The sequence below is a fragment of the Pleurodeles waltl genome, chromosome 4_1 (genome assembly GCF_031143425.1).
Source record: "Pleurodeles waltl isolate 20211129_DDA chromosome 4_1, aPleWal1.hap1.20221129, whole genome shotgun sequence".
Lineage (NCBI taxonomy): Eukaryota > Metazoa > Chordata > Amphibia > Caudata > Salamandridae > Pleurodeles > Pleurodeles waltl.
Window position 1 is genome coordinate 607411069 of NC_090442.1, and position 25622 is coordinate 607436690.

General features: G+C 48.5%; 1 protein-coding gene across 1 annotated transcript in view; it reads right to left on the reverse strand.

Annotated features, from left to right (window-relative positions):
- The window catches only part of UTP20 (UTP20 small subunit processome component), a 966235-nt gene that overhangs the window by 532083 nt on the left and 408530 nt on the right, over window positions 1-25622 (reverse strand). Inside the window, exon 28 of the mRNA XM_069229033.1 lies at window positions 25382-25525. Within this exon, the coding sequence (XP_069085134.1) occupies window positions 25382-25525 (144 nt within the window). The remainder of the gene's footprint in view (window positions 1-25381; window positions 25526-25622) is intronic.

Below are 25622 nucleotides of genomic sequence, written 5' to 3' on the forward strand. Positions count from 1 at the left end.
TGTGTCACAGGATCGAATGGCTCTCTATGTATGTGTATACATCTTTCTGGAAGATTTAAGTAAATTAATTGGAAGATTTCAGGGACATGGTTGCCAAAATCAGTGATCTGGGATCTGTATGCCTGAAATGATGTATTGCAATCACTGAGCTGCAGGTGGCAATTTCTTGCACTGTACCACTGGTATTTGCATCAGATGGGAAAATCATGGAAAATGCACATAGGTCACTACACACAGTACGTAATTTGTAAAATTGTAAGCAACTGAGCCACTGCCATGACAATCAAACATCACCACATATGAAGGACAACGTCTTTGATACTGGCACTGCCCATTCACTTTAGAACTAGCTCAACCCTTGCATGTAAGTGGTGCGGGTGAGGGGAAGAGTAAAGGCTGGGGTTAGTATATGGAAAACATCTGCCAACTAACCTTATCATTTTACTGATGAGATATACTGTGTCTTAGCTGTCATTTCAGATATTGTAGTCTTCTATTGGATTGTCTCTATTCTAACCTTGAGATTATCACGTGCCAGTTGATATTTATAGGCAGAGCACAAGAGATCAAGCTAAAGATGAGGGTCATTGCAACATCCAATGTTACCTGGGTTTGCAAATAAAAGTAAATGGCGTAAAACTTGCAGACATTTCTTAAGGCTTCAAGTAGTTTCATCATTCTTGGCTGGTGAGCATAAATGATTCCTATGCAACTCATAGGGGTTACATTGCTGCCCCATAGCAAAAGGAGCCTCTTGATTGCTGAGTACCAATTGCCAGAGCAGTTTTGGTGCTCTTTTTCATGCGCTCCACTGCCTCATCAACCATGGCAACAAAAAAGGTGTTCACCACCAAAAGCATTGCTTATTATATCGCTATGGACTTATGATCCAAAGCAGAAATTGTGATCCATGAATGATGTACTCCAGAGCATGCGGCAAGCTGTTTATTGTACTGCCAGTGTCAGACACGTTTAGACTGATCAAATGTCTTGGGAATCAACATGGCCTGGAGTCTCCTGACCCCTCCAGCTCCATGTTCTGGGTTCCTTTTGGTACCAAACAAATGAATATATATCAAATATTTGCTAAGCATTGTAGAGATGATGTAAAGATCAACATATTGGCAAACACAAGGAAAGCTGGGTCTTTTGACACAGTGATAGGATGCATAACAAAATGAGAATCCAAACGTTTTTGAAAGTATGTACTGAAAAACGACCCCTTTTGCAGGTGCAGCAAAAACAAACCTATAATATAACAAGCATCTGCAATGCAATGTGTCTTGCGTTTGCTCGAGTTGGAGCAATTTGCGTTGAAAATTACTAACTGGACTTTTCTTGCCACACAAACTGAAAATAAAAAGTAAAACAGTTGACATAAGCACGCCATTTCAAAGCGTCGCCGTAAGCGTGAAGGAGACACACAACAGGAAAGTTAGCTCGCAGTCGAAGTTATTGGAAAAAGTGCAATTATCCATGTAACAGGGTCGATGGCCAAGGCGGTAACAAAACCACCCTAAGGATGGACAAATGTAAAGCAGTTACCAACGAAAAGATGGGATTTTTTAAAGGCAAGCCCACGAACGAGTGATAGCGGTGGGTGTGGTTAAAAGCCCAGATACATACCAACACGTCAGAAAAGCAGCGCTTGCGCCCTGCTATACTCAACCTAAAAATGACATTTAGAATTCATTGTGTTAAGTAAACAAAAAACAGTTTACACACCCGACACAGTTATTAATAAAAAATAAAAATAAAGAGATTAGGACATTTAACTGTAAGAAATTGGATTATTAGTTACATAAGTCGTCCTCAAGTAATAAATCTGAAACCAACCAACAGCTGGGAACCAACTAATCTGTCATAGTTCTTGACTGTCTCATAGTAGCAAGGCAGTATAGCCCAAGGCCTACTCCGGGGACGTGGTGAGGGCTAGTATTCCCATCCACAGGTATGCACCGACAGTTAATAAAGCGATTTTACTTATACAAGTCAGTGTGTTTGCTTAGAAAAAGTAAACTTATTACATACACACTACTCAATGCTACACATTCATTTATATAGATACAAGGGCAGGTGGAAATGCTTATGATGAGACCTACTAAGAGTTCACACCTTTAGCAATTCCTGGACCCTATAAACAGAATACTTCCCAGATATACTAGACACAATGTAACGGGAGGTAGCTATTAAAAGGCCAACCTACTGGCTTTGTCAGGGTGTCATTAATAAAAGTAGAAATATGTCATACTAGACCAATGAAAATACCATTAAAATCATAGCATAATAGATTGAAAATCATGTAGTGACGGTAGGAAGGTGGCTATCTATGTAGTGTGGCAATAAAGGGGCACAGTATGCAGATAGTACAGACGACCCTTGATGGTAGATAGAGGCTTTACGTAATAACCCTGAATGCTCTCTTTTGTGGAAATGTGGGTGAGCAGTTTAGGCTTATCAGAGAGTAGTGGTAAACATTTTCTGAACACACTGAGGCAATAAATCAGACACACACTCAAGAAGAAAGTCAAGTCCAATTTAGAAAAATAACACTTATTTTTATATACTTAGTTTTCAAGTTAGTGATTTTACAAGAAATAGAAGACGCACTGTATTTGCAGAGTAACACAGTAATGTAATCCTATGGAGAAAAACATATACTGCATACAGTCACTTGCCAACGAATTACAGGACTGTCCTTCTGGTCTTAAGATAAGTGGTGGTCAAGGTCCAAAGCAGCACCGACAGGTCGGCTCTGGGGCGTCCAGGTGCAGAGGTGCGTTTCAGTGTTGGGTGCCCCACTCAAGTCAATGGGAAACTGTCCTGAAAGGAAGAGGCTCCAAGGAGGGATTTTGGGGGCTGGTCCGATTGAACCCACAGGACAGCTCAGGTCTTGAGAGCCTCTGGCACTCAGGGACATTGTTAGTTAACTGGTACCCAGGCTTCACAGCTCGTGTGCAGTGGTGCTTCGTCTGGAGGGGTCGCTCTGCAAGAGGCTCTTGCGGTTCTTAGCGTACTGCAGAACGAAGCTGCAGGCAGGGACTGGGGGACTAGTCTTGTCAAACCAAAGGGTGGTCTCAGTTTTAGAGGGTCTCTGGACCTCGTTGGCACCGCTGGTTCACTTGGACTCGGCCTGTGGGGCTCAGGTGCTTTTCGGTGTTGGGTTGCGGTGGTCAGAGGACCACTTTCTGTATTGGTGACCTTGTGGAGAGGGGAAAACAAGGCAGCAGGGACACTTGATGCTGGCCTTATGGATCCTGACGTCCCTCAACTGGAGGCCTGTCTTTGTGCTGTTGGGCGTCCAGAATGGGCCACAAACAAGCCTTAGTTGTTGCAAGGGGTACCCTGGATATAGTTGCACGGAGGCTCTGGGAGAGGTTAGCGTCTCAGAACTTCGAGGCTGAGCTGCAAGCAATTTACTCCTGGCTCATTGTTCCATCAGTAGGCCCGACAGCCAACAGGACAGAGTACCAGAATTTGTGAGTGGTGTCTGCAGAAGCAAGGAAGCAGCTCCTCTGCTCCAAGGGAGATCTTTCCCAGTTGTTGAGGTGCTGTGCAGTCCATCAAGGGGTTCAGGAGGTTTTCCAGCTCTATGCGAAGTTGGTCCTAGCAACTATCAAAATGCAAGCAGCCGGGCAAGGTTTGGAGCCAATCTCTGGTGCAAGTCTCCGGTTCTAGCTCTCTTGGTCCTTCTTTCTTCCTTGGTTCCCAGTAATCAAGTCTTGTGCTGATCTGTTTTCCTTGTGTCAGGGGGCCACCCAAATACTAACTAATGGTGTTAAGGGAAGTGTAAGGTAGTAGCCAATGGGCTGCTTACCTCTGGGGTCACTACACGCCCTATATGACCACTTCCTGGAAGGAGTTGATATAAGCCTATCCCAGAGTTCTTAATTACACCACACACAAGATGGTGGAATTCTTTCCTCTGTATTCACTTTTGGGAGTCCACCCAAAGGGTGTGGCTAGCCTCATACTGTACCATGCCTCCTGACTTTCTAATTCCCACCTAACTTGGTGCCAAATGGGCCTTACGGCAGGTGGTGGCATTTCTAAGTCTGGAGGAAGCCGGGATTGTATACCAAAGGCAGCAGGGACTTTGATGTCCCTGGTCTTGTTATGCAGATTTACTAGCAATCCTGCTGAATGAGGTGATACCACCTTCCTCCGGACCAGGGACTGTTTTTGACCGCTGAGAGTGCGGTCTCTCACCTCTATGGGGTCAGAAACTCATCTGTGGCGGCAGGCTGGTTGATACCAGTCAGACAGCACACTAGAGGCCTAGCAGAGTTTCAGGGGGCACCTCTAAGGTGCACTCTGGGTACATGTCATAAATCCAATATTAGCATCAGTATGGATTTATTAAGACCAGGTGTTTGATACCAAACACAATAGGCTTAAGTAAAGCTGTTATGTAGCTGGGTAACTTTTTTGATCAGTGCACAGTACATACCTTAAGATGGCTTCCTTGATCATTTGTAATATCTTACAATGGTACCAGACATTAAAGTGGCATATCTGCTTAAGCAGATAATTCCTCACATGTGCTACACCCTGCCTTAGGACTCAAAGGTCTGCTGTAGGAGTGATTTACATATAGCCCATGCAGTGTCTTTCAAACATGGTTTGCACAATGCCAGGCAGCCTGCAATGACAGTCCGAGTGTAATTTCTGTGCGGGTCCCTTAGGATAGCATAAGTCATGCTGCAGCCCTAGGTCTCTCTTTAGTACCTATGCCCTAGGTACCAAGGGGTACCATTTACTAGGGACTTACGGGCGTGCTAAAGTCTATGCCAATTGGGTTATAATTAGACGTTGCTTATTTTATGGGAAAGAGCACTGTTACTGAGGTCTTATTAGCAGCTCTCAGTGCACTGCCAACGTTGAAACTAGCATCTAGTAACTCTAAAGGCGGCAAAAAGTGTGTGTGTGTGGGGGGGGGGGGGAGCTTTGCGGGGATGGAGGGCAAGCATATACAAATTATTCTTCATTCCTAAAGTGATTCACAGTTAACTTTGTGATAGTCAATAACACATTTTGAAGCATTTCAATGACCTTCATTAATACATGTAATGCGTCTGGTATAGTTGTGATTGACTGTAATAATTTCCATGACCTTCAGTAATGTATACAATGATTCACAGTTAACTGTCATTATAAAGAAAATGTCATTCTCAGTAACCTGTGTTCATGAGTCCTTGTTTGACTTCCACCATGCTACAGTGCAGCCTTAACACCCATCAACATGGGCCCCCGTGCTCTGAACCTACAGGCCCAAGCTCCAGGAGAACTGGAAATACTATTGCTGCTGCTATCCTATGACTTTGGAGACTTGAGAGGGCTTTTGGTGTTACACTCCTGGGGGCAGCTCCACGTCTGGCAACACCCACAGCACTCAATAATACTGTTGGTGGAGCCCCTGCCCTGTCTACGGGCACCAAAGAAACACAAAATGTACTTAGGGTTATGGACCCTACAGGATTCTGTGGTGCTCTTTTCCCTGAGGTTGGGCATATTTTATTTCTTCTCTTTCCTGTTTTGATCCCAGTCAGGCACCCGCTGGTTGACAGCCACAGGGGTGCCTCAGTGTGGCCTGCATGCCCAGCACTGGCCATGCCCCTTACAGGAGCAGGCTTGCTTTCATGCTTACCCACCAGCGATAAACAGGTACAGGTAGAAGCAGGCATACAGTGCTCTTATTCCTGCCGGTGGTCAGCGTTGGTGGGTGACTGTGTTGGGCACACCTAGACCCCGCCACGGTCACAGATCAAATTGTTTAGGAACCTTCCCTTGCCCTCTCAGTCCTTGCTTCTCAGTGCGATGAGCACCCTCGGAGACGGAAGAGGTTGGAGCGCCTTGTAGCTTGTCATGTTTTCTGATCTGTGCATCATTTAAGTACCAGGAGGGCAAAAAAGGGCGCATAAGCGGAGGGCCCCATGCATGCCCACTTCCAAATTCCAATATGCTTGTGATAATTCCATTCACCCTCCCGGGGGTATCCTAAAAACTGTAAGGGGGCTGCTTGTAGGAAAGTACCATCTTGCCTGGCATGTTACCCCCATTTTTCACTGTATATATGTTGTTTTAGTTGTATGTGTCACTGGGACCCTGGTAACCCAGGGCCCCAGTGCTCATAAGTGTGCCTGAATGTGTTACCTGTGTAGTGACTAACTGTCTCACTGAGGCTCTGCTAATCAGAACCTCAGTGGTTATGCTCTCTCATTTCTTTCCAAATTGTCACTAACAGGCTAGTGACCATTTTTACCAATTTACATTGGCTTACTGGAACACCCTTATAATTCCCTAGTATATGGTACTGAGGTACCCAGGGTATTGGGGTTCCAGGAGATCCCTATGGGCTGCAGCATTTCTTTTGCCACCCATAGGGAGCTCTGACAATTCTTACACAGGCCTGCCACTGCAGCCTGAGTGAAATAACGTCCACGTTATTTCACAGCCATTTTACACTGCACTTAAGTAACTTATAAGTCACCTATATGTCTAACCTTTACCTGGTAAAGGTTAGGTGCAAAGTTACTTAGTGTGAGGGCACCCTGGCACTAGCCAAGGTGCCCCCACATTGTTCAGAGCCAATTCCCTGAACTTTGTGAGTGCGGGGACACCATTACACGCGTGCACTACATATAGGTCACTACCTATATGTAGCTTCACAATGGTAACTCCGAATATGGCCATGTAACATGTCTATGATCATGGAATTGCCCCCTCTATGCCATCCTGGCATAGTTGGCACAATCCCATGATCCCAGTGGTCTGTAGCACAGACCCTGGTACTGCCAAACTGCCCTTCCTGGGGTTTCACTGCAGCTGCTGCTGCTGCCAACCCCTCAGACAGGCATCTGCCCTCCTGGGGTCCAGCCAGGCCTGGCCCAGGATGGCAGAACAAAGAACTTCCTCTGAGAGAGGGTGTGACACCCTCTCCCTTTGGAAAATGGTGTGAAGGCAGGGGAGGAGTAGCCTCCCCCAGCCTCTGGAAATGCTTTCTTGGGCACAGATGTGCCCAATTCTGCATAAGCCAGTCTACACCGGTTCAGGGACCCCTTAGCCCCTGCTCTGGCGTGAAACTGGACAAAGGAAGGGGGAGTGACCACTCCCCTGACCTGCACCTCCCCTGGGAGGTGTCCAGAGCTCCTCCAGTGTGCTCCAGACCTCTGCCATCTTGGAAACAGAGGTGCTGCTGGCACACTGGACTGCTCTGAGTGGCCAGTGCCACCAGGTGACGTCAGAGACTCCTGCTGAAAGGCTCCTTCAGGTGTTAGTAGCCTATCCTCTCTCCTAAGTAGCCAAACCCTCTTTTCTGGCTATTTAGGGTCTCTGTCTCTGGGGAAACTTTAGATAACGAATGCAAGAGCTCATCCGAGTTCCTCTGCATCTCCCTCTTCACCTTCTGATAAGGAATCGACTGCTGACCGCGCTGGAAGCCTGCAAACCTGCAACATAGTAGCAAAGACGACTACTGCAACTCTGTAACGCTGATCCTGCCGCCTTCTCGACTGTTTTCCTGCTTGTGCATGCTGTGGGGGTAGCCTGCCTCCTCTCTGCACCAGAAGCTCAGAAGAAACCTCCCGTGGGTCGACGGAATCTTCCCCCTGCAACCGCAGGCACCAAAAAGCTGCATTACCGGTCCCTTGGGTCTCCTCTCAGCACGACGAGCGAGGTCCCTCGAATCCAGCGACTCTGTCCAAGTGACCCCCACAGTCCAGTGACTCTTCAGTCCAAGTTTGGTGGAGGTAAGTCCTTGCCTCACCTCGCTGGGCTGCATTGCTGGGAACCGCGACTTTGCAGCTACTCCGGCCCCTGTGCACTTCCGGCGGAAATCCTTTGTGCACAGCCAAGCCTGGGTCCACGGCACTCTAACCTGCATTGCACGACTTTCTAAGTTGGTCTCCGGCGACGTGGGACTCCTTTGTGCAACTTCGCCGAGCACCGTTTCACGCATCCTCGTAGTGCCTGTTTCTGGCACTTCTCCGGGTGCTACCTGCTTCAGTGAGGGCTCTTTGTCTTGCTCGACGTCCCCTCTCTCTTCAGGTCCAATTTGCGACCTCCTGGTCCCTCCTGGGCCCCAGCAGCGTCCAAAAACGCCCAAACGCACGATTTGCGACTAGCAAGGCTTGTTGGCGTCCTTTCGGCGGGAAAACACTTCTGCACGACTCTCCAAGGCGAGAGGGATCCGTCCACCAAAGGGGAAGTCTCTAGCCCTTTTCGTTCCTGCAGAAACCTCAGCTTCTTCTGTCCAGTAGAAGCTTCTTTGCACCCGCAGCTGGCATTTCCTGGGCATCTGCCCATCTCCGACTTGCTTGTGACTTTTGGACTTGGTCCCCTTGTTCCACAGGTACCCTAGATTGGAAATCCACAGTTGTTGCATTGCTGGTTTGTGTCTTTCCTGCATTATTCCTCTAACACGACTTCTTTGTCCTTAGGGGAACTTTAGTGCACTTTGCACTCACTTTTCAGGGTCTTGGGGAGGGTTATTTTTCTAACTCTCACTATTTTCTAATAGTCCCAGCGACCCTCTACAAGGTTTGGGGTCCATTCGTGGTTCGCATTCCACTTTTGGAGTATATGGTTTGTGTTGCCCCTATCCCTATGTTTCCCCATTGCATCCTATTGTAACTATACATTGTTTGCACTGTTTTCTAAGACTATACTGCATATTTTTGCTATTGTGTATATATATCTTGTGTATATTTCCTATCCTCTCACTGAGGGTACACTCTAAGATACTTTGGCATATTGTCATAAAAATAAAGTACCTTTATTTTTAGTATAACTGTGTATTGTGTTTTCTTATGATATTGTGCATATGACACTAAGTGGTACTGTAGTAGCTTCACATGTCTCCTAGTTCAGCCTGAGCTGCTCTGCTAAGCTACCATTATCTATCAGCCTAAGCTGCTAGACACCCTATACACTAATAAGGGATAACTGGGCCTGGTGCAAGGTGCAAGTACCCCTTGGTACTCACTACAAGCCAGTCCAGCCTCCTACACTGCTGTAGGAAGCTGGCTTTTTATAAAGTGGACCAAAATGAGTTAAACTGTGCAAAGTATCCAAGCAATCCCCACTGGTATCACATAGGCACAAATGACATCCCAAACGCTCTCTTTTTGAGTAGTGTGGTCAAGCAGTTAGGCATATCAGAGAGTACTACTAAGTATGTAAGGCACACGCTCGTACAGTGAGTGAGACACACTCAAAGAAATCAGACACCAATTTATAAAAATAACAAATACTTTTATACAACTTATGATACCAAGATCACCCAGATTTTTTAAAAGTCGACAGTGCATTTTTCAGATGCGGTAATGTTATCCTATGGAGAAACAACAAGCACTGCATACAGGTATAGTAGTAGTACAGTGTCTTACGGGACCAATATCCTGGACTTAAGGTAAGTACAGTAAAGGGTCCAAGGCCACACCAGTAGGTCTCAGTTTCTGAGGTAAGTACCGCACTTATGGGTTTAGTCTCCAGGGCACAGGTAGCCCACCGTTGGGGGTTCAAGATAAGCCAAAACACCCAGCACCAAGGGCCAGTTAGGTGCAGAGGTCAAACAGGAGCCAAAATAACATGGGCCCCTATGGAGACAGGGGGTACTCTGGTTCTGGTCTGATTGCAGGTAAGTACCCACATTGTCAGAGGGCAGACCAGGGGGGTTTGGAGGAGTACTGGAGGAGCCCCAAGTAGGCACAAAAACCACACCATCAGCGCCACAGGGACGGCCAGGTGCAGTGTGCAAACAGGGCGTCGGGTTCTCAATAGAACTCTATGGAGGTATCCGGGGGTCACTTAGGTGCTGCAGGCAAGACACAGGGGGGTCTCTCGGGCAAGCCGCCAACTGGACAAGGGTGAGGGCCGCCTGCTGGTCGTTGCTGTACCAGTGTTCGGTTTCTCTCAGGCCTGGTGGCTGCGGGTGCAGTGCTTCTCCAGGCGATGGATATCTTCGTCCCAGGCAGTCGTGGTCAGGGGAGGGGGACCTTGGGAATCCCGCTGCAGGCATTGTTGTGGGGGTGTAAAGAGGTAAGCCCAGAGTGGACACGTCGACGTAGTCGCATGGGGATCCTCGCTGGCTAGATGGTTTCTCTGGACAAGGGCCGGGGGCGTCGGGTGCAGAGTAGTTTGACTCACGCTTCTGGAGTGAGGTTAGAGTCCCTTTAAAGATGGTTTCTTTGTCTTTTTTTTGGACAGGTCCGCTGTCCACGGAGGTTTCTTGGTCCTCAGTGATTCAGGCAGCCCTCAGGAGGCTTTTCAGGGGACTGCCCGCATCAGGTCCTACAGAACGCATTGCTTTTTTTCTTCCAGCTTTTTGAAACAGGAGACGGGCCAGTAGGGCTGGGGCAGAGTCAGCTGTTGTCTCCTCCTCTTCTCTGTGGGGATTTCAGCTCAGCAGTCCTCCTTTCTTGAGGTCATCAGGAAATCTGAAGAGCTGGGTTCAGGGTTGCCCCTAAATACTACATTTAGGGGTGTGTTAAGTTCCAGGGGCAGTAGCCAATGGCTCCTGGCCCTGAGGGTGGCTGCACCCTCCTTGTGCCCACTCCCTCTGGGGAGGGGGGCACATCCCTATCCCAATTGGTCCTAATCCTCCAAAGCAAGATGGAGGATTTCTCAAGGAGGGGGTCACTTCAGCTCTGGACACCTTAGGGGTGGTCCTGGCTGAGGGGGTGACAACTCCTTATTTTTCTCATTATCCCTCTGGACTTGCCGTCAAAAGTGAGGGCTCATCCGGGGGGCAGGCATCTCCACTGGCTGGAGTGCCCTGGGGCACTGTAACACCAGGCGTGAGCCTTTGAAGCTCACTGCCAGGTGTTACAGTTCCTGCAGGGGGAGGTGTGAAGCACCTCCACCCAGGACAGGCTTTGTATCTGACCACAGAGTGCACAAAGGCACTCACCCCTTGTGGTCAGAATCTCGTCTGGAAGTGGCAGGCTGGCATAGACCGGTCAGCCTTACACTAGCAGTTGGGCTAACATACAGGGGGCATCTCTAAGATGCCCTCTGTGTGCATTTTCCAATAAATCCCACACTGCCATCAGTGTGGGTTTATTGTGCTGCTTGACCCAAACTTCCCAGTGTTCAGTGTAACCATTATGGTGCTGTGGAGTTCGTAATGACAAACTCCCAGACCACAAACTCGGTATGGATAGCCTGCACTTAAAATGTCTAAGAATTGGCTTAGACACGGTAGAGGCATATTGATCATGCAGCTATGCCCTCACCTGTGGTGTAGTGCACCCTGCCCTAGGGCTGTAAGGCCTGCTAGAAAGGTGACTTACCTATGCCACAGGCAGTGGTTGGTGGACATGGCACTCTGAGGGGAGTGCCACGTCAACTTCGTCTTTTCTCCCCACTAGTGTGTATGTACTGAGTGGTTGCAGCATAATACATGCTGCAACCCTTAGGGACCTTCCCTGGTCACATGGCCCTTGGAACCAGGGGTACCTTTTACAAGGGACTCAACTGTGGGCCAGGGCTGTACCAATTGTGGAAACAAATGTACAGTTTTAGGGAGAGAGCACTGGTGGTGGGGCCTGGTTAGCAGGGTCCCAGCACACTTCCACTCAACGCTGGCACCAACGCAAGCCACAAAGTGGGGGTGACCATGCCAACAATGGCATTTTCCTACAGCTACTTACCCTTGGAATAACTACACCCCCTTGGTGGCCACTTCCTGTGGGGAGTGGGCATCACCCTGTCCAGAGGTCCTAAATTCCACCACATCCAAGATTGCAGAATTTCCTAGGCATTGTCCACTTCAGGCTGGCCACCCTAGGAGTGTAAACAGTCTGGAAATGCAACATGCCTCCTGCATAGCTAATTTTTCCACCTCTCCAGGTACCAGATATGCCATGGGAGGATGGGGTAGGTCGACATCTCCCTCTGAGGAAAACCAGTTCTGCATACCAAAGGAGGTGGGCTTCTTTGATGCTCATGCCTTGGAATGCAGGTCATCCTGTGGGGAGGGGTGTGTAACACCCCTACCCGAGCAGGCTTTGTTTATGACCTCCACAGAGCAAAGGATCTCTCCCTTGGGGTCAAGTTCTCATCTGTTGGTGGCAGACAGGTTAGAACTTGTCAGTAAGCTCACCAGCAGTTGGTAGGTTTTCAGGGTGGCATCTCTAAGGCGCCCTCTGGGTGCATGTATTAATAAATCTGTCACTGGAATCACTGAAGGATTATTATTATGAAATGTTTGAAATCAAACATCCTTATTTTCAGTGCAGTCATCGAGTAGCTGGGGAACTCGTATTGACCAGTGCCCAGCACATGTATTTAAAATAGTCTTAATGTTCACATACTGTGAATAAAAATGGACAAAGACAAGGCAGGGGAATATATGTTCTTGCTGATATGCCCACACATGCAATATAATGCACCCTGTCTTAGGGTTGTAACGCAGACTGCAATAGCAGTCTGCATGAGGTTGATGCTGGCTCCCTTAGAGTGGCATACGTGCTGCTGCAGCTCTTAGGGCCCCTCCTCAGTACCCATGCCCTAGGTACCAGGGTTTACCATTTACTAGAGACTTACAGAGGTGCTAAAGGGCTTCACCACTTTGGATCAAGTGTCTAGGCAAACCGTGTGTGGGTGGTACTGCAACCAGAACCTAACTTCCTACATCTGCTACTCAGGTTTTTTTGGGCTCCTTTGGGATGACTTAAGGGATTTTTATTGCCGTTCTACTCCAGGGGGCTAGCTCTAGCCCCCAGGACTGTTGCTTTTCGCCCTCTTGGCCTTATTTACAACCCTGGAAATCTGGCTATTTCTGCACTCCCTCCTTGCGAAAGACGTGTTTCCTGTCAGGGGTGCCTGGCACCTCTCCTGGGCCCAGGGCCCTCATCAGCAGCAGTCCAAGGTGCCAAAGCAGGGTGCCTCCCTGTCTATCCCCCCAGGTCCCACGGCCTATTTTGGCCATTTGCAGAGCATCTGGGTAACCAGAAATCAGAGTCTCCCTCATTCTCTAGGTCACACTCCTGTAGGAAGATCCACAAGAGCACTAGACAGTCGCTCCAAGCTTGCCCAACCCTCCACTGTACCCCTCAGAATTTACAGGCTCCAGCACCACTGACACTGGATAAATAATTTTGAATCCATGCATGCAAACAGAAGTCAGATGTACTTCAAATCATCCTTGCAGCAGTGCTCAAATGTTTTCTTTTTTTCCAGCTGACCATTCCTCCATCATTTGTTAACCACAAGTTCTCAAAAGTCTCACCCTTGTGCAGTGATTTTTAAGTAGGGGTTTCACATCCTCAAGCCACCCCTACCTTCACTCTCCCACATAACATTTTGTTAACTTCCACGATGATGCGGTCTACTGAAAGCCCTTCCCTAAGAATCTAAATCCCTCCTTAAGAGCCACAGTTACCTGGTCCCTTTGCTCCAAATTTTCAAAGGACAGCCCCTCCTGTGACTGGCTCCAGGGGCCTGGCTGTCCTCCTTTGCTTTTGTGGGGCATAGGCTTCCCAGGCCAAATGCAGTGTGAAAAGTAATCAGTAACCTAGGAGAAGGACTAATTACTGACTGCAGGAAGCTGGATCGTTAGAAAGTATATCAAGATGAAATACACTGTGCAAAGAATCCAGGGGTTAACGTACTAGTGGACAGGAGATTGCTCTAGCAATCCCAAGGTGCTGTATTAGAAGGTTGTATAATCAAGCAGCCTTAGGCTTATCAGAGAGGAGTGCTAGACATCTGCAAATACACACAGAGTCAATAATTGATGCACACAACTCTATAAGGAGATCCACAACAATGTATGAAAAATAATCTATCTTTATATATATTTAGGCAACAGAATCAATACGAACAGGTAAGTATGTTTTGCAAAAGAAATACTTTTAGGTTTAGGCGGCAATTTTAGCCTATAATGGATGAAAAACAAATACTGCATACAGGTATAGTACAGCGACTTACAGGACCAATCTCCTGGACTAAAGGTAGGTATGGGGCAAGGTCCAAGGCAACCATTGTCTCTGGAGGGCCGGGGGACCACTGGCCCACTTCTGCTCGAGCTAGGCGGCACGGATGCAGTGGTACATTTTTGGTGTCAGGTTTTGGTAGCCCTGAGTCCTCTCCTGTCTCTTGGGTGTGCCTGCAGGATGCTGGGAAGCAGCTCCGCTGCTCCACTGGAGTTCCTGGGCCTTCCGGACAGGCAGGAGGGGTGAGCCGGGAAACTTGCTTGGCTGAGGCACAGTGCCCTGTGGGGAAACAAAGCTGGCTGGAGCCACCCCGCTCTTCCCTTGTATGCGGCAAAGTTGGTGTGTGTGGTATATCCCCCCCAACAATCAGGAAGGGGGGAGACCTTAACTTTGGGAAGATTAGCCCCTGAGGTGGGTTTGTTTTCTTGAGCAGTATATTATGGCTGGCAAGAGGGGAAGAGAACGTCAACGGAGGTTCCGTGCCTGCCCAGCCACCTTCACCTACCACATTACCCCTGATGAGAGCCCCTGAGCTCCTGGCCTCAACGTGGTGGGCAGTGCCCCAACAATATCAAGGAGACACAAAGGTCTTCATGTAGAGGACTTTGCGGGAGATCACCACGTAGGCTAAGGTCTTCCACTGTCTGCCCTCAATGATTCCCCTGCCTTTCCAGGACTGGTGGACTGAGTATAGGGATGTTTATGGCGGGCATATCCCTCACTATGTGTAGTCATGATAGTGTCTTGGCATTTCTGATAATTTGGTCATTCTGACGTGCATTTTTGGTACCTGACATGAGCCTGATAGAAATGTTCTATTCTATGTGCATTTATGATGAGGTCTTGCCTCATCAGGTTGCATTTGTAGTGATAATGATGACCTGAATAGACTACTGCTTGTGTTGCAGAATAGTAGTGACCTATGTGTTTACCTCACTACTAAATTTCGCAGACTACTAGTAACTGGTGTAAAGGTCTGACAACTGCTCGTGTATCAGGGTATTACTGATACATGTTGGGCTTGGTCTAATGATTTATGTGCAATACAGTTTATTTGTATATAACTTGTTTTAGCATTTCCTTTCTGGTGTATTTATAGTGTCACGTGGGTTGTGTGTGTTGTGCAAACGCTTTACACATTACCTCTGGGATAAGTCTGACTGCTCGTGCCAAGCTACGAAGGGGAGGAGCAGGGGTTATCTTGGGTGTGTAGCTCCCTTGCTCTGACTAGCATTGTGGGTTCTGCTTGGCTTAGATGCCTACCCTAGCCAACCAGAAACTCCATTTCCAGCACCCACGCACGTATCCGGACACACACTGGACGGCATCTTCACTTCTAGCGACAGAATCAATTTCACCCAAGAGACTGTACTCACCTGGACCAACCACATCATCGTGCACTTTACCATCTCCAATTCACAGCACACCACCTCCTAGCACCTCAGCACCCCCCACCAAATTTAGGACAAGTTAACTGAGACCCTATAGGCACAGACCCTAGACACCGCACAACCCGAGCCCACAGCAGTCCTCAAACTCAACCATTGCGTCCAAAACTTTACTACCTGGATCACCAAATCTGTGACAGTCTGTAGGAAGTTGGCTCTGTATGCACTATTTCAAAGTAAGGAATAGTATGCACAGAGTCCAAGGGTTCCCCTTAGAGGTATGATAGTGGCAAAAAGAGATAATACTAATGCTCTATTTTGTGGTAGTGTGGTCGAGCAGTAGGCTTATCAAAGGAGTAGTGTTAAGCATTTGTTGTACATACACACAGGCAATAAATGAGGAACACATACTCAGAGACAATTCCAGGCCAATAGGTTTTTGTATAGAAAAATATATTTTCCTAGTTTATTTTAAGAACCACAGGTTCAAATTCTACATGTAATACTTTGCATGAAAGGTATTGCAGGTACGTACTTTAGGAACTTTGAATAATCACAATAGCATATATACTTTTCAAATAAAACACATATAGCTATTTTAAAACTAGACAGTGCAATTTTCACAGTTCCTAGGGGAGGTAAGTTATTGTTAGTTCTTGCAGGTAAGTAAACCACATACGGGGTTCAGAGTTAGGTCCAAGGTAGCCCACCGTTGGGGGTTCAGAGCAACCCCAAAGTTACCACACCAGCAGCTCAGGGCCGGTCAGGTGCAGAGTTCAAAGTGGTGCCCAAAACACATAGGCCTCAATGGAGAAGGGGGTGCCCCGGTTCCAGTCTGCCAGCAGGTAAGTACCCGCGTCTTCGGAGGGCAGACCAGGGGGGTTTTGTAGGGCACCGGGGGGGACACCAGTCCACACAGAAAGTACACCCTCAGCAGCGCGGGGGCGGCCGGGTGCAGTGTGCAAACAAACGTCGGGTTTGTAATAGGAATCAATAGGAGACCAAGGGGTCTCTTCAGCGATGCAGGCAGGCAAGGGGGGGGCTCCTCGGGGTAGCCACCACCTGGGCAAGGGAGAGGGCCTCCTGGGGGTCACTCCTGCACTGGAGTTCCGATCCCTCAGGTCCTGGGGGCTGCGGGTGCAGGGTCTTTTCCAGGCATCGGGATCTGGGAATCAGACAGTCGCGGTCAGGGGGAGCCTCGGGATTCCCTCTGCAGGCGTCACTGTGGGGGCTCAGGGGGGACAACTTTGGTTACCCACAGTCTCGGAGTCGCCGGGGAGTCCTCCCTGAAGTGTTGGTTCTCCACAAGTCGAGCCAGGGGCGTCGGCTGCAGAGTTGCAAGTCTCACGCTTCTGGCGGGAAATGCTGTTGTCTTTAAGTTGCTCCTTTGGAAACAAAGTTGCAGACTTGGGTGAACAGGGCCGCTGTTCTCTGTAGTTTCTTGGTCCTTTTAGAGCAGGGCAGTCCTCTGAGGATTCAGAGGTCGCTGGTCCTGGGGAAAGCGTCCCTGGAGCAGTTGTCTTCCGAAGGGGGGAGACAGGCCGGTAGAGCTGGGGCCAAGGCAGTTGGTGTCTCCGTCTTCTCTGCAGGGTTTTTCAGCTCAGCAGTCCTCTTCTTCTTAGGTTGCAGGAATCTGAGTTCCTTGGTTCTGGGGAGCCCTTAAATACTAAATTTAAGGGCGTGTTTAGTCTGGGGGGTTAGAAACCAATGACTACTAGCACTGAGGGTGGGTACACCCTCTTTGTGCCTCCTCCCAAGGGGAGGGGGTCACATTCCTATCCCTATTGGGGGGATCCTCCATCTGCAAGATGGAGGATTCCTAAAAGTCAGAGTAACTTCAGCTCAGGTTGCCTTAGGGGCTGTCCTGACTGGTCAGTGACTCCTCCTTGTTTTTCTCATTATCTCCTCCGGCCTTGCCACCAAAAGTGGGGCCGTGGCTGGAGGGGGCGGGCAACTCCACTAGATGGAATGCCCTGTGGTGCTGGAACAAAGGGGGTGAGCCTTTGAGGCTCACGCCAGGTGTTACAGCTCCTGCCTGGGGGAGGTGATAGCATCTCCACCCAGTGCAGGCTTTGTTACAAGCCACAGAGTGACAAAGGCACTCTCCCCATGTGGCCAGAAACATGTCTTGAGTGTGGCAGGCTGCTAGAACCAGTCAGCCTACACAGGTAGTCGGATAAGGTTTCAGGGGGCACCTCTAAGGTGCCCTCTGGGGTGTATTTTACAATAAAATGTACACTGGCATCAGTGAGCATTTACTGTGCTGAGAAGTTTGATACCAAACTTCCCAGTTTTCAGTGTAGCCATTATGGTGATGTGGAGTTCGTGTTTGACAGACTCCCAGACCATATACTCTTATGGCTACCCTGCACTTACAATGTCTAAGGTTTGGCTTAGACACTGTAGGGGCACAGTGCTCATGCACTGGTGCCCTCACCTATGGTATAGTGCGCCCTGCCTTAGGACTGTAAGGCCTGCTAGAGGGGTGACTTATCTATACTGCATAGGCAGTGTGAGGTTGGCATGGCACCCTGAGGGGAGTGCCATGTCGACTTACTCGTTTTGTCCTCACCAGCACACACAAGCTGGCAAGCAGTGTGTCTGTGCTGAGTGAGGGGTCCCCAGGGTGGCATAAGATATGCTGCAGCCCTTAGGGACCTTCCCTGGCATCAGGGCCCTTGGTACCAGGGGTACCAGTTACCAAGGACTTACCTGGATGCCAGGGTGTGCCAATTGTGAAAACAAAAGTACAGGTTAAGGAAAGAACACTGGTGCTGGGGCCTGGTTAGCAGGCCTCAGCACACTTTCAATTCAAAACATAGCATCAGCAAAGGCAAAAAGTCAGGGGGTAACCATGCCAAGGAGGTATTTCCTTACACAGTCACCCTGCTGAAACCAGCTAAAACCAACAACACATCCAAACCTCAGAAACTCCTAACACGACTTGAGGAACAATGGCTCTTGACCAAGGAACCCTCTGACAGAGCTGCCTATAAGGCAGCCCTCAACAACTACCACCACCACATCAACAGAGTAATTACTGACCACATTGACACCGCAGACAACCACAGGAAAGAACTCTTTAGAATAATCAAGGAATTCTCTAACCTGCTAGCCACAGAGACCATCATCCACCTATCCCAGGAACCCTGCAACACCCTCACAGGCTATTTCCACAGCAAGATCACTACCATATGCAACAATTTCGACCCCAATCCTCCACCTCAAGCCTAGACAACATCTTTCAAGCAGCGAACACCTGCCACACAATAAATCCTGGTCACCGATTACCACACAGAACACTGCAGCCATCATGTCATCCATCCACTCCGGGGCACCCACTAACCCTTGCTTTTCAACCTCGGAGCCAACACTATTAGTATGAAACTAACCCACATCCTCAACACCTCCATCTCCATCTCCATCTCCAAGGCAACCTTCCCGGATGAATGGAAGCATGCAGAGGTCAGACCTCTCCTAAAGAAATCCTCCGCCGACCCCAGCGACCTCAAGAACTACAGACCAACCTTCCTGCTCCCCTTCTGGGCCAAAGTGCTCCAAAAAAACCATCAACCAACAGCTCACCCACTACCTCAAGAACTACAGATCGATCTCCCTGCTCCCCTTCTGGGCCAAAGTGTTCGAAAAATACCATCAACCAACAGCTCACCCACTACCTCGAACGAAACCACCTTCTCGACACCTCACAATCAGGATTGCGGGCCAATCACAGCACAGAGACTGCACTGATCACCGCCACAAACTACAGCAGGAAGAGAGTTGGAAGCACTGATCCTTCTGGACCTTTCCACAACGTTCAATACAGTCTTCCATCACACTCCTCAACAGACTCCACAAAATAGGCATTCAATAAAGCCCCCCTCAGTGGGTCGCCTCTTTCCTCAGGCCATACGCAGCCTCCCTCCCTTCACTTCTACTAACAAGAACATCAACTGTGGTGTACCCCAAGGATCCTCCCTCCGCCCAACCCTGTTCAACATCTACATGAACCCCCTCGCAGACATCACCAGATCCTAGGTACTCAATATGGTCTCCTACACCGACAACACTCAACTGATCCTCTCACTCACCGAAGACCTTCACAATGCCAAAGCCAACTTCTACAACATCATGATTAATGTGCAAAATGGATGAAAAACAGCTTCCTAAAACGAAACACTGACAAAACGGAAGTCCTGATCTTCAGGAAGGATACCGCCGTATGGGACCAAAGCTGGTTGCCAGCAGAACTCAGACTAACACCTTCTCCATCAGACCAAGCATGAAATCTTGGCATCATCCTCAACTGCAAACTATCCATAAATTGACAAGTAAACACAGTCGCCTCCTCCTGCTTCTACATCCTCGGTATGCTCCAACGAATTTTCAAATGGATCCCTACGACACCAGAAAAACAAACAGTCATGCACACCCTGGTCACCAGCCGCCTGTACTATGGCAACACTGTCTACACCGCAGTGTCCTCCCAGCAACTTAAAATACTCCAGACTCTGCAGAACACCACAGTCAGACTCACATCCTTAGCCACCTCGCTAAACCTTGCACCACCTCCCATGCATCCATCGCAGCCTCAGCACAGGCCGCTCCTTCTCCCACACAGCAGCCAAGTCCTGGAACAGCCTGCCCCTCCACCTTGGAACAGCTCCCTCTCTGGCAGACTTCAGAAAGAGACTCAAGATGTGACTTTTCGACAGAGACACAGCACCCTCAGCGCCCAGATACTCTTAGGGGTGATAATGTTGTGCTTTACAAACGCTATGATTGATTGATTAATTGACTGAAGGACTACGTTGTCAGTGGGTACCTTAAAGAACCGTTCTTCTAGCATGAAAGTTTGAATCTCGCTGACCCATCTGAGGGAAGTAATTGCAACTAAAAATGCGACCTTCCGAACAAAAACTGAGGCGGGCAAGTGTAGAGGGGCTCAAAAGAGGGTCCCATGATCCTAGTAAGGATGACATTAGGGTTGCAGGAGGGGTCTGGGGATAAACAGAGGAGAGGCTGGGGGTCAACAGTGGGCAAGGCGTAGGCTGAATAACTCAAGTCCTTCCATAAGGGATTTAATATCTGGGACTTTGAATAATGAAGTGTTCCCTGTTCCGTAGGTATGCTGCTACCGCAGCCAAATGTAAGTGAGTGGAAGTGTACGCATGGCCTGAGCACATTAAATGAAGTAGGTAGCAGACAATGTGTTGCACTGCAGCCTTGTGTGGACTACTTGTTTGGAGACGCAATAGTATCAAACCTTTTCCACTTTGTTGCATAACAGGCTCGGGTAGTGGGATGGTCAGCCTCTTTGAGGACATGCACTGAACAGGTAAACTGAGATACCCAAACTCTAGGCCCTCTGGAGCTAGATCACTACGTTCCTAGTCCCATCACTACTGCCTGGGACTAGGAAGCCGGACTGTGCCCTGTTGGTGGGTGAGAAGGTTCGGCTTGTTGGGGAGCTTCTCATGAAGGAACACGGACAACACGGGAAGCGTTGTGAATCATGGCTGCATGGCCCATGTGGGAGCCACAAGGACGAGGCTGCGGAAGGACTGCTGGCCCCTCCCACTCTGAACCATGTATCGAAGTAGTGGGAGAGGCAGAAAAGCATACACAAATATCCTTGACCAGTTCATCCCAGGTGCACTGCCCACCCATGGGCAGTGGGTGTGGAACCTGAAGGTGAAGCTTGGGCATTTTCGGCAGATGTGAACAGATCTAGGACAGAAAACCCACAATATAGGAAGTACAGAGCAGGACTTGGAGGTGAAGTTCTCATGCTGCTGAGCAGGTCTGTCGTCGCCTGCTCTCAGAAGGGACTTCGCTAGCAGATGTACTCTGTGGTGGATCTCCCAACGCCAAATGCTCGGCACCAACACCGAGAGCTAAGGGGAATGTATGCCCCTGTTTTTGCAGGTAATACACAGCAGTCAAGTTGTCTGTTTTAATCGAGACTGTTTAGAGTTGTACATGGCAGGAAAATGCCTTCAGAGCCAATGGCACTGCCAATAACTTCAGACTGTGGATGTAAAATGTCAGTTGAAGGAGTTTCCTCCGACCCTGAAAATTCATGTCCTGTAGATACGCTCTCCACCCTGTGAGAGAGGCGTCCTTGGTGATGGAACACCTGGAGGACTGGGTCTTGGAAAGGCCTGCCCTGCCACAGATTGTTGCTGTTCCACCACTGCACAGAGTGATGGGTGCTCACCCAAATCAACACTAGATCCACCATAGATCCTCCACTTGTGACTAATGTACCCCCCAGGTACTCCTGGGGCGGACGCATGGGTAATCGGACAGGGAGAACAATGGCAATGCAAGAGGCCATGAATCCAAGAAGGCACATTGCTATTCTCACTGTTAGCTGGTGATTTGGCTGAAAAAGAGGCAGCAGGAGCTGGAAGGCTTGGACCCGTGAAGGGCTGGGATAAGCTTTCCCGGTGACTAACTTTTGAATTGCTCCTAGGAAGGGCTTTATTTGTAAGGGGTTAAAGGTGGGACTTGCCCATCAAGAGATGGTGACACTTAGATCATGGAGATCATCCTAGTAGATCTGATTGTGGATTGAACACTGCTGATTGTCTGCACTCTTTATTAGCCAACCATTGAGGTAGAGGAAAACGTGGACACTGCTAGTCCGGAGATGAGCGTCTACCACTGCAAGGCACTTGGAGTCATGGTTATCCCCAACGGCAAAACTCTGAATTGAAAATAGGCATCCTTCAGGCCGAGGTCATGAAGCAGGCCTTGTTGCAATAGTGGAATTATGTCCTACAGCAGGGCCATTTGGAAATGCTCCAATAGGATGTACTTGTTGAGGAGCCTGAGGTCCAATAAGAGACTGAAGGATCTGTACTTCTTGGGGATTAGAAAGCAAAGCCCCCTTTACCATGTTGTTCTGACGGCACTATGGCGGCCTTTATGGCCTTCTTGAGTAAGAGTATGTCTACTTCTTCCTGGATGAGGCGCTGTATTCTGGTGAGAGGGACTGTTTGCGGGAGGAAGGGATGTTTGGTGGTGGTGCAGCGATTTCCAGGCAGTAACCCTGCTATTCAATAGACTGAACCCATCGGTCTGGAGTGATGTTTTGCATTGCGCAAGGAACCCCTGCAGGCGGCCCCCAACAGGTGCTGTGTGATCAAGTGGAAGAAAGAGGTAGTCACTGCTTTGCGGGTGCAGCTTCCTTAGCTGCTCCAACTCTACCTCTACCCTTGGAATCATTCCGCTTGAATAACCCCGGGAGGCTTGTGGCTGTTGCTGCTGCCTCTGGTAGAAGGTGGAGGCCTGCTGTTTATACTGTTCCAGGAGGTGCTGGATCAGGTCCCTCATCTCATCCAATCGGGCTCTGTCGTACCTGAATAATAACCCCACAGAGTTGGTGATCCGCCAATAGGTTGTTGATTGTGTTACAACTCGTTTCCCTGGCACATAATTTTTCTTTCTTTCTTTGTCTGGTGGCAGGGCATCCCCAGTATACTGTGCATAGACAGAGTCTGGTGTGAGTTGACCCCTAATGTAAGGCGGGTCCGAGGGGAAGGGCTTGCATTTTTTGTCAACCATCACAGTGACTATCTTAGCCCTGACTGGGTCTTAGGAAACATCCTACGTAAGGATTTAGCGTCCCCTTGAGCACGGGCAAATACTGTGTAGAACGCAGTGTGTGTGAGAGGGTTTCTACCTTGAAGTCATCCTCCTCTACAATGGCGTGCAGGTCTACCTTGTGGAGGGTGGCCACCCTGTTAAAGACCTTTTGATATGAGGTGGCATCATCTGGAGGGGAAGACTTGGTCTGGTAGTGGTCTGGGCAGTTGTCACCTAGAGGAATAATCCCATAATCTTCCCACGCATCACCCCGGGGCTTCAGGTCATATGGGTTATCAAAAGGGTCTTTGTGTTGAGGACTCCTCCTCCCCATAGGATGAATGTGTTGAGTCCTCCGAGGAAGAAGGCGGAAGCCCATGTGGTGGTGGAGGAGGAAGAGGAAAGCAAAGGACAGCAGACTGGTGCCAGTTTCTTGATGCTTTTTTTCAGCTTGGGAAGAGGAGTAGGCTCTAATGCCAGCTGCTCCTCAAAGGTATGCTTCTTCTTCTGAGGAAAGGTCTCCTGCACCTTTGGTGGTGGTTTTGCTGTCATTTTCCCCATGTGAGGGTGAATAAATAGTCTTTTTTGTCTCTTCAAGGGGTTGTAAAATCAGCAGTTCCTGATCCTCTGAATCTGCTGTGGATGACCAACTGGGCGTGAAGACTGTTTCATATTAGGAGCCAGTTTCAACATTGATTGTTGTTTCCGCTCCAAAGAGCTTGCTGTGCCAGAACAGAGACTTGAGAGGCTTCTGAGGGAGCTGTTGGTGCTGAGGCGGGATGGGCCTTGAGCGTTTTGCCGAACTTCAGAGATGGAGTTGGTTCTGAAGCCTTAGGGTGGTACCAGCCATGGCTGGGATGCAGTGGCAGACCGGAAAGCTGTATTCTCAATTGCGGGCTCGATGCTCGACCCCTGGAGGGGCAGCGGGGGACCCATGGTGGAAGTTGGTACTCAGTGTTGAAGTCTTCGGAGACGTTGGTCCGGTGTGGGCTGGGTCTCTGCTGCCTCAGAGTCCAAGGCCGAATCGGGTTCCAGGCTGAAGGCTGCAGCCTGTTCAACATCTGCCTCTGCTTCCACTTTGTCTATGACATCTTCCCCAAAGATGTCAGGGGTATCCTTATCTTGCTGCTGTTTCATTGCACGTCGAACAAGCCAACGATCCAGACGGTTCCGGATGGTCTTTTTGGAACGGAAGGCAAGGGAAGTGGAGCAGAACGACTCGTTATTCTCCGCCAATGAGCAGAGGTTGTATGTTGATCTGCCCACGAGTACTTAGCGCGGCTCTGTGGGCAGTAAAGAAAGGGTGTTGTGTTTTTTTGTTTTTGTTTTATCACAAGGGTGCGAAGCCTGATGAAACAGGCCAGAGAGCGGCACGGCCACGAATGGGGCTTCAACAAACCCGACGACGCAGATCAGGTGAAAGGACCACAATAAAGGCAAAAGAAAAACGATGTAGAAACGATTGACTGAATTTTTCAGGAGCTGAAGACTAGAGAGACCCCGATGAAAAGCGTCATGCGGCGGTGATTCAGAATCCCAGCGATTAATGTCCGACCCCGATGGTGCAAGAAAATAAACTAACAATGGAACAGATGCCCATAAACATTACCAGTCAAAGGAGTCACTTTACCTCGAGACTAAGACTTATCTGAAGAAAAACAAGTTGTACACATCCAAGCCCAACACTAGATGGCAGAAGTACACAGTGAGTGTGTATCTGCAGCTGCACATGGCAAGAACACATCTTTTTAGACATAGCTATGGATCGTGCCAATAGGTACAAAAGGTGATACTTAAGGTGAAATAACAATCAGGGACATAAACAATGGGTAACAAAGATCTTATAATGGGCTGACATTGACGGAGAGATCCTTTGACAAGACAGGTGTAGAGGAAAAGGTGACACAGTGTTTGTGTGAGAACAAGATGGGACAGGACTACAGCATGAGATGAGATCTATGGTACTGGGGTACAGAGAACGACCAATCCATTCCCGCCCCCCAAATGATAAATGCAGCTATTTTATGAGTGATAAATAAGTCAACTGTACTTGTAACAAAGCATTTGCTCGGAATAGTTGTTAAACTGCAGATGTTTTAAAATGTCTGATCTTAAAATGATAATAAAACAATTTGTCAAAAAAACAACTAGTGAAGAGGACTGATTAAATTGTTTTGGCTCAGTAAAGAAAAGTTATTACAGTTTCCAAATTCACTAAGTGGATATGGTTTAGTAGCATAATGCATGCCATCTGTCTGCAGAAACCTTTCAATTGTGAATTACATAATAATACTATTACTCTTAAGGCGAAATGTAAGCAATGTGCAAGTGAAGATAGTCTTAGCTGAAAAACGAAATGAATAAAAAATAGCACTCCTGCTGCTTGCACAGACTGAGACAAGGAACACAATACATTAAGTAAACAGTCATATTAACTAGATGACATAATGGTATTCACTATACCTGTGGCCATATCACAGCATGGAAGACTGCATCAATTTCTTCAGCAGTAAAGCTGTAGCTCTCAAAATCAGAGAAAAACTCATTAATTCGCTTAATTCCAAGGCGTCGCAAATTTTTCAATGGGTTAATAAACCTTAGCTGTATCTGTAAAAGCAAGGAAAATATGGTTTATCTAATACTGAATCAACCTATCCAATAAATGCCAACTGCAAAATGTAACTTCATGAACCTATTGTAGGTA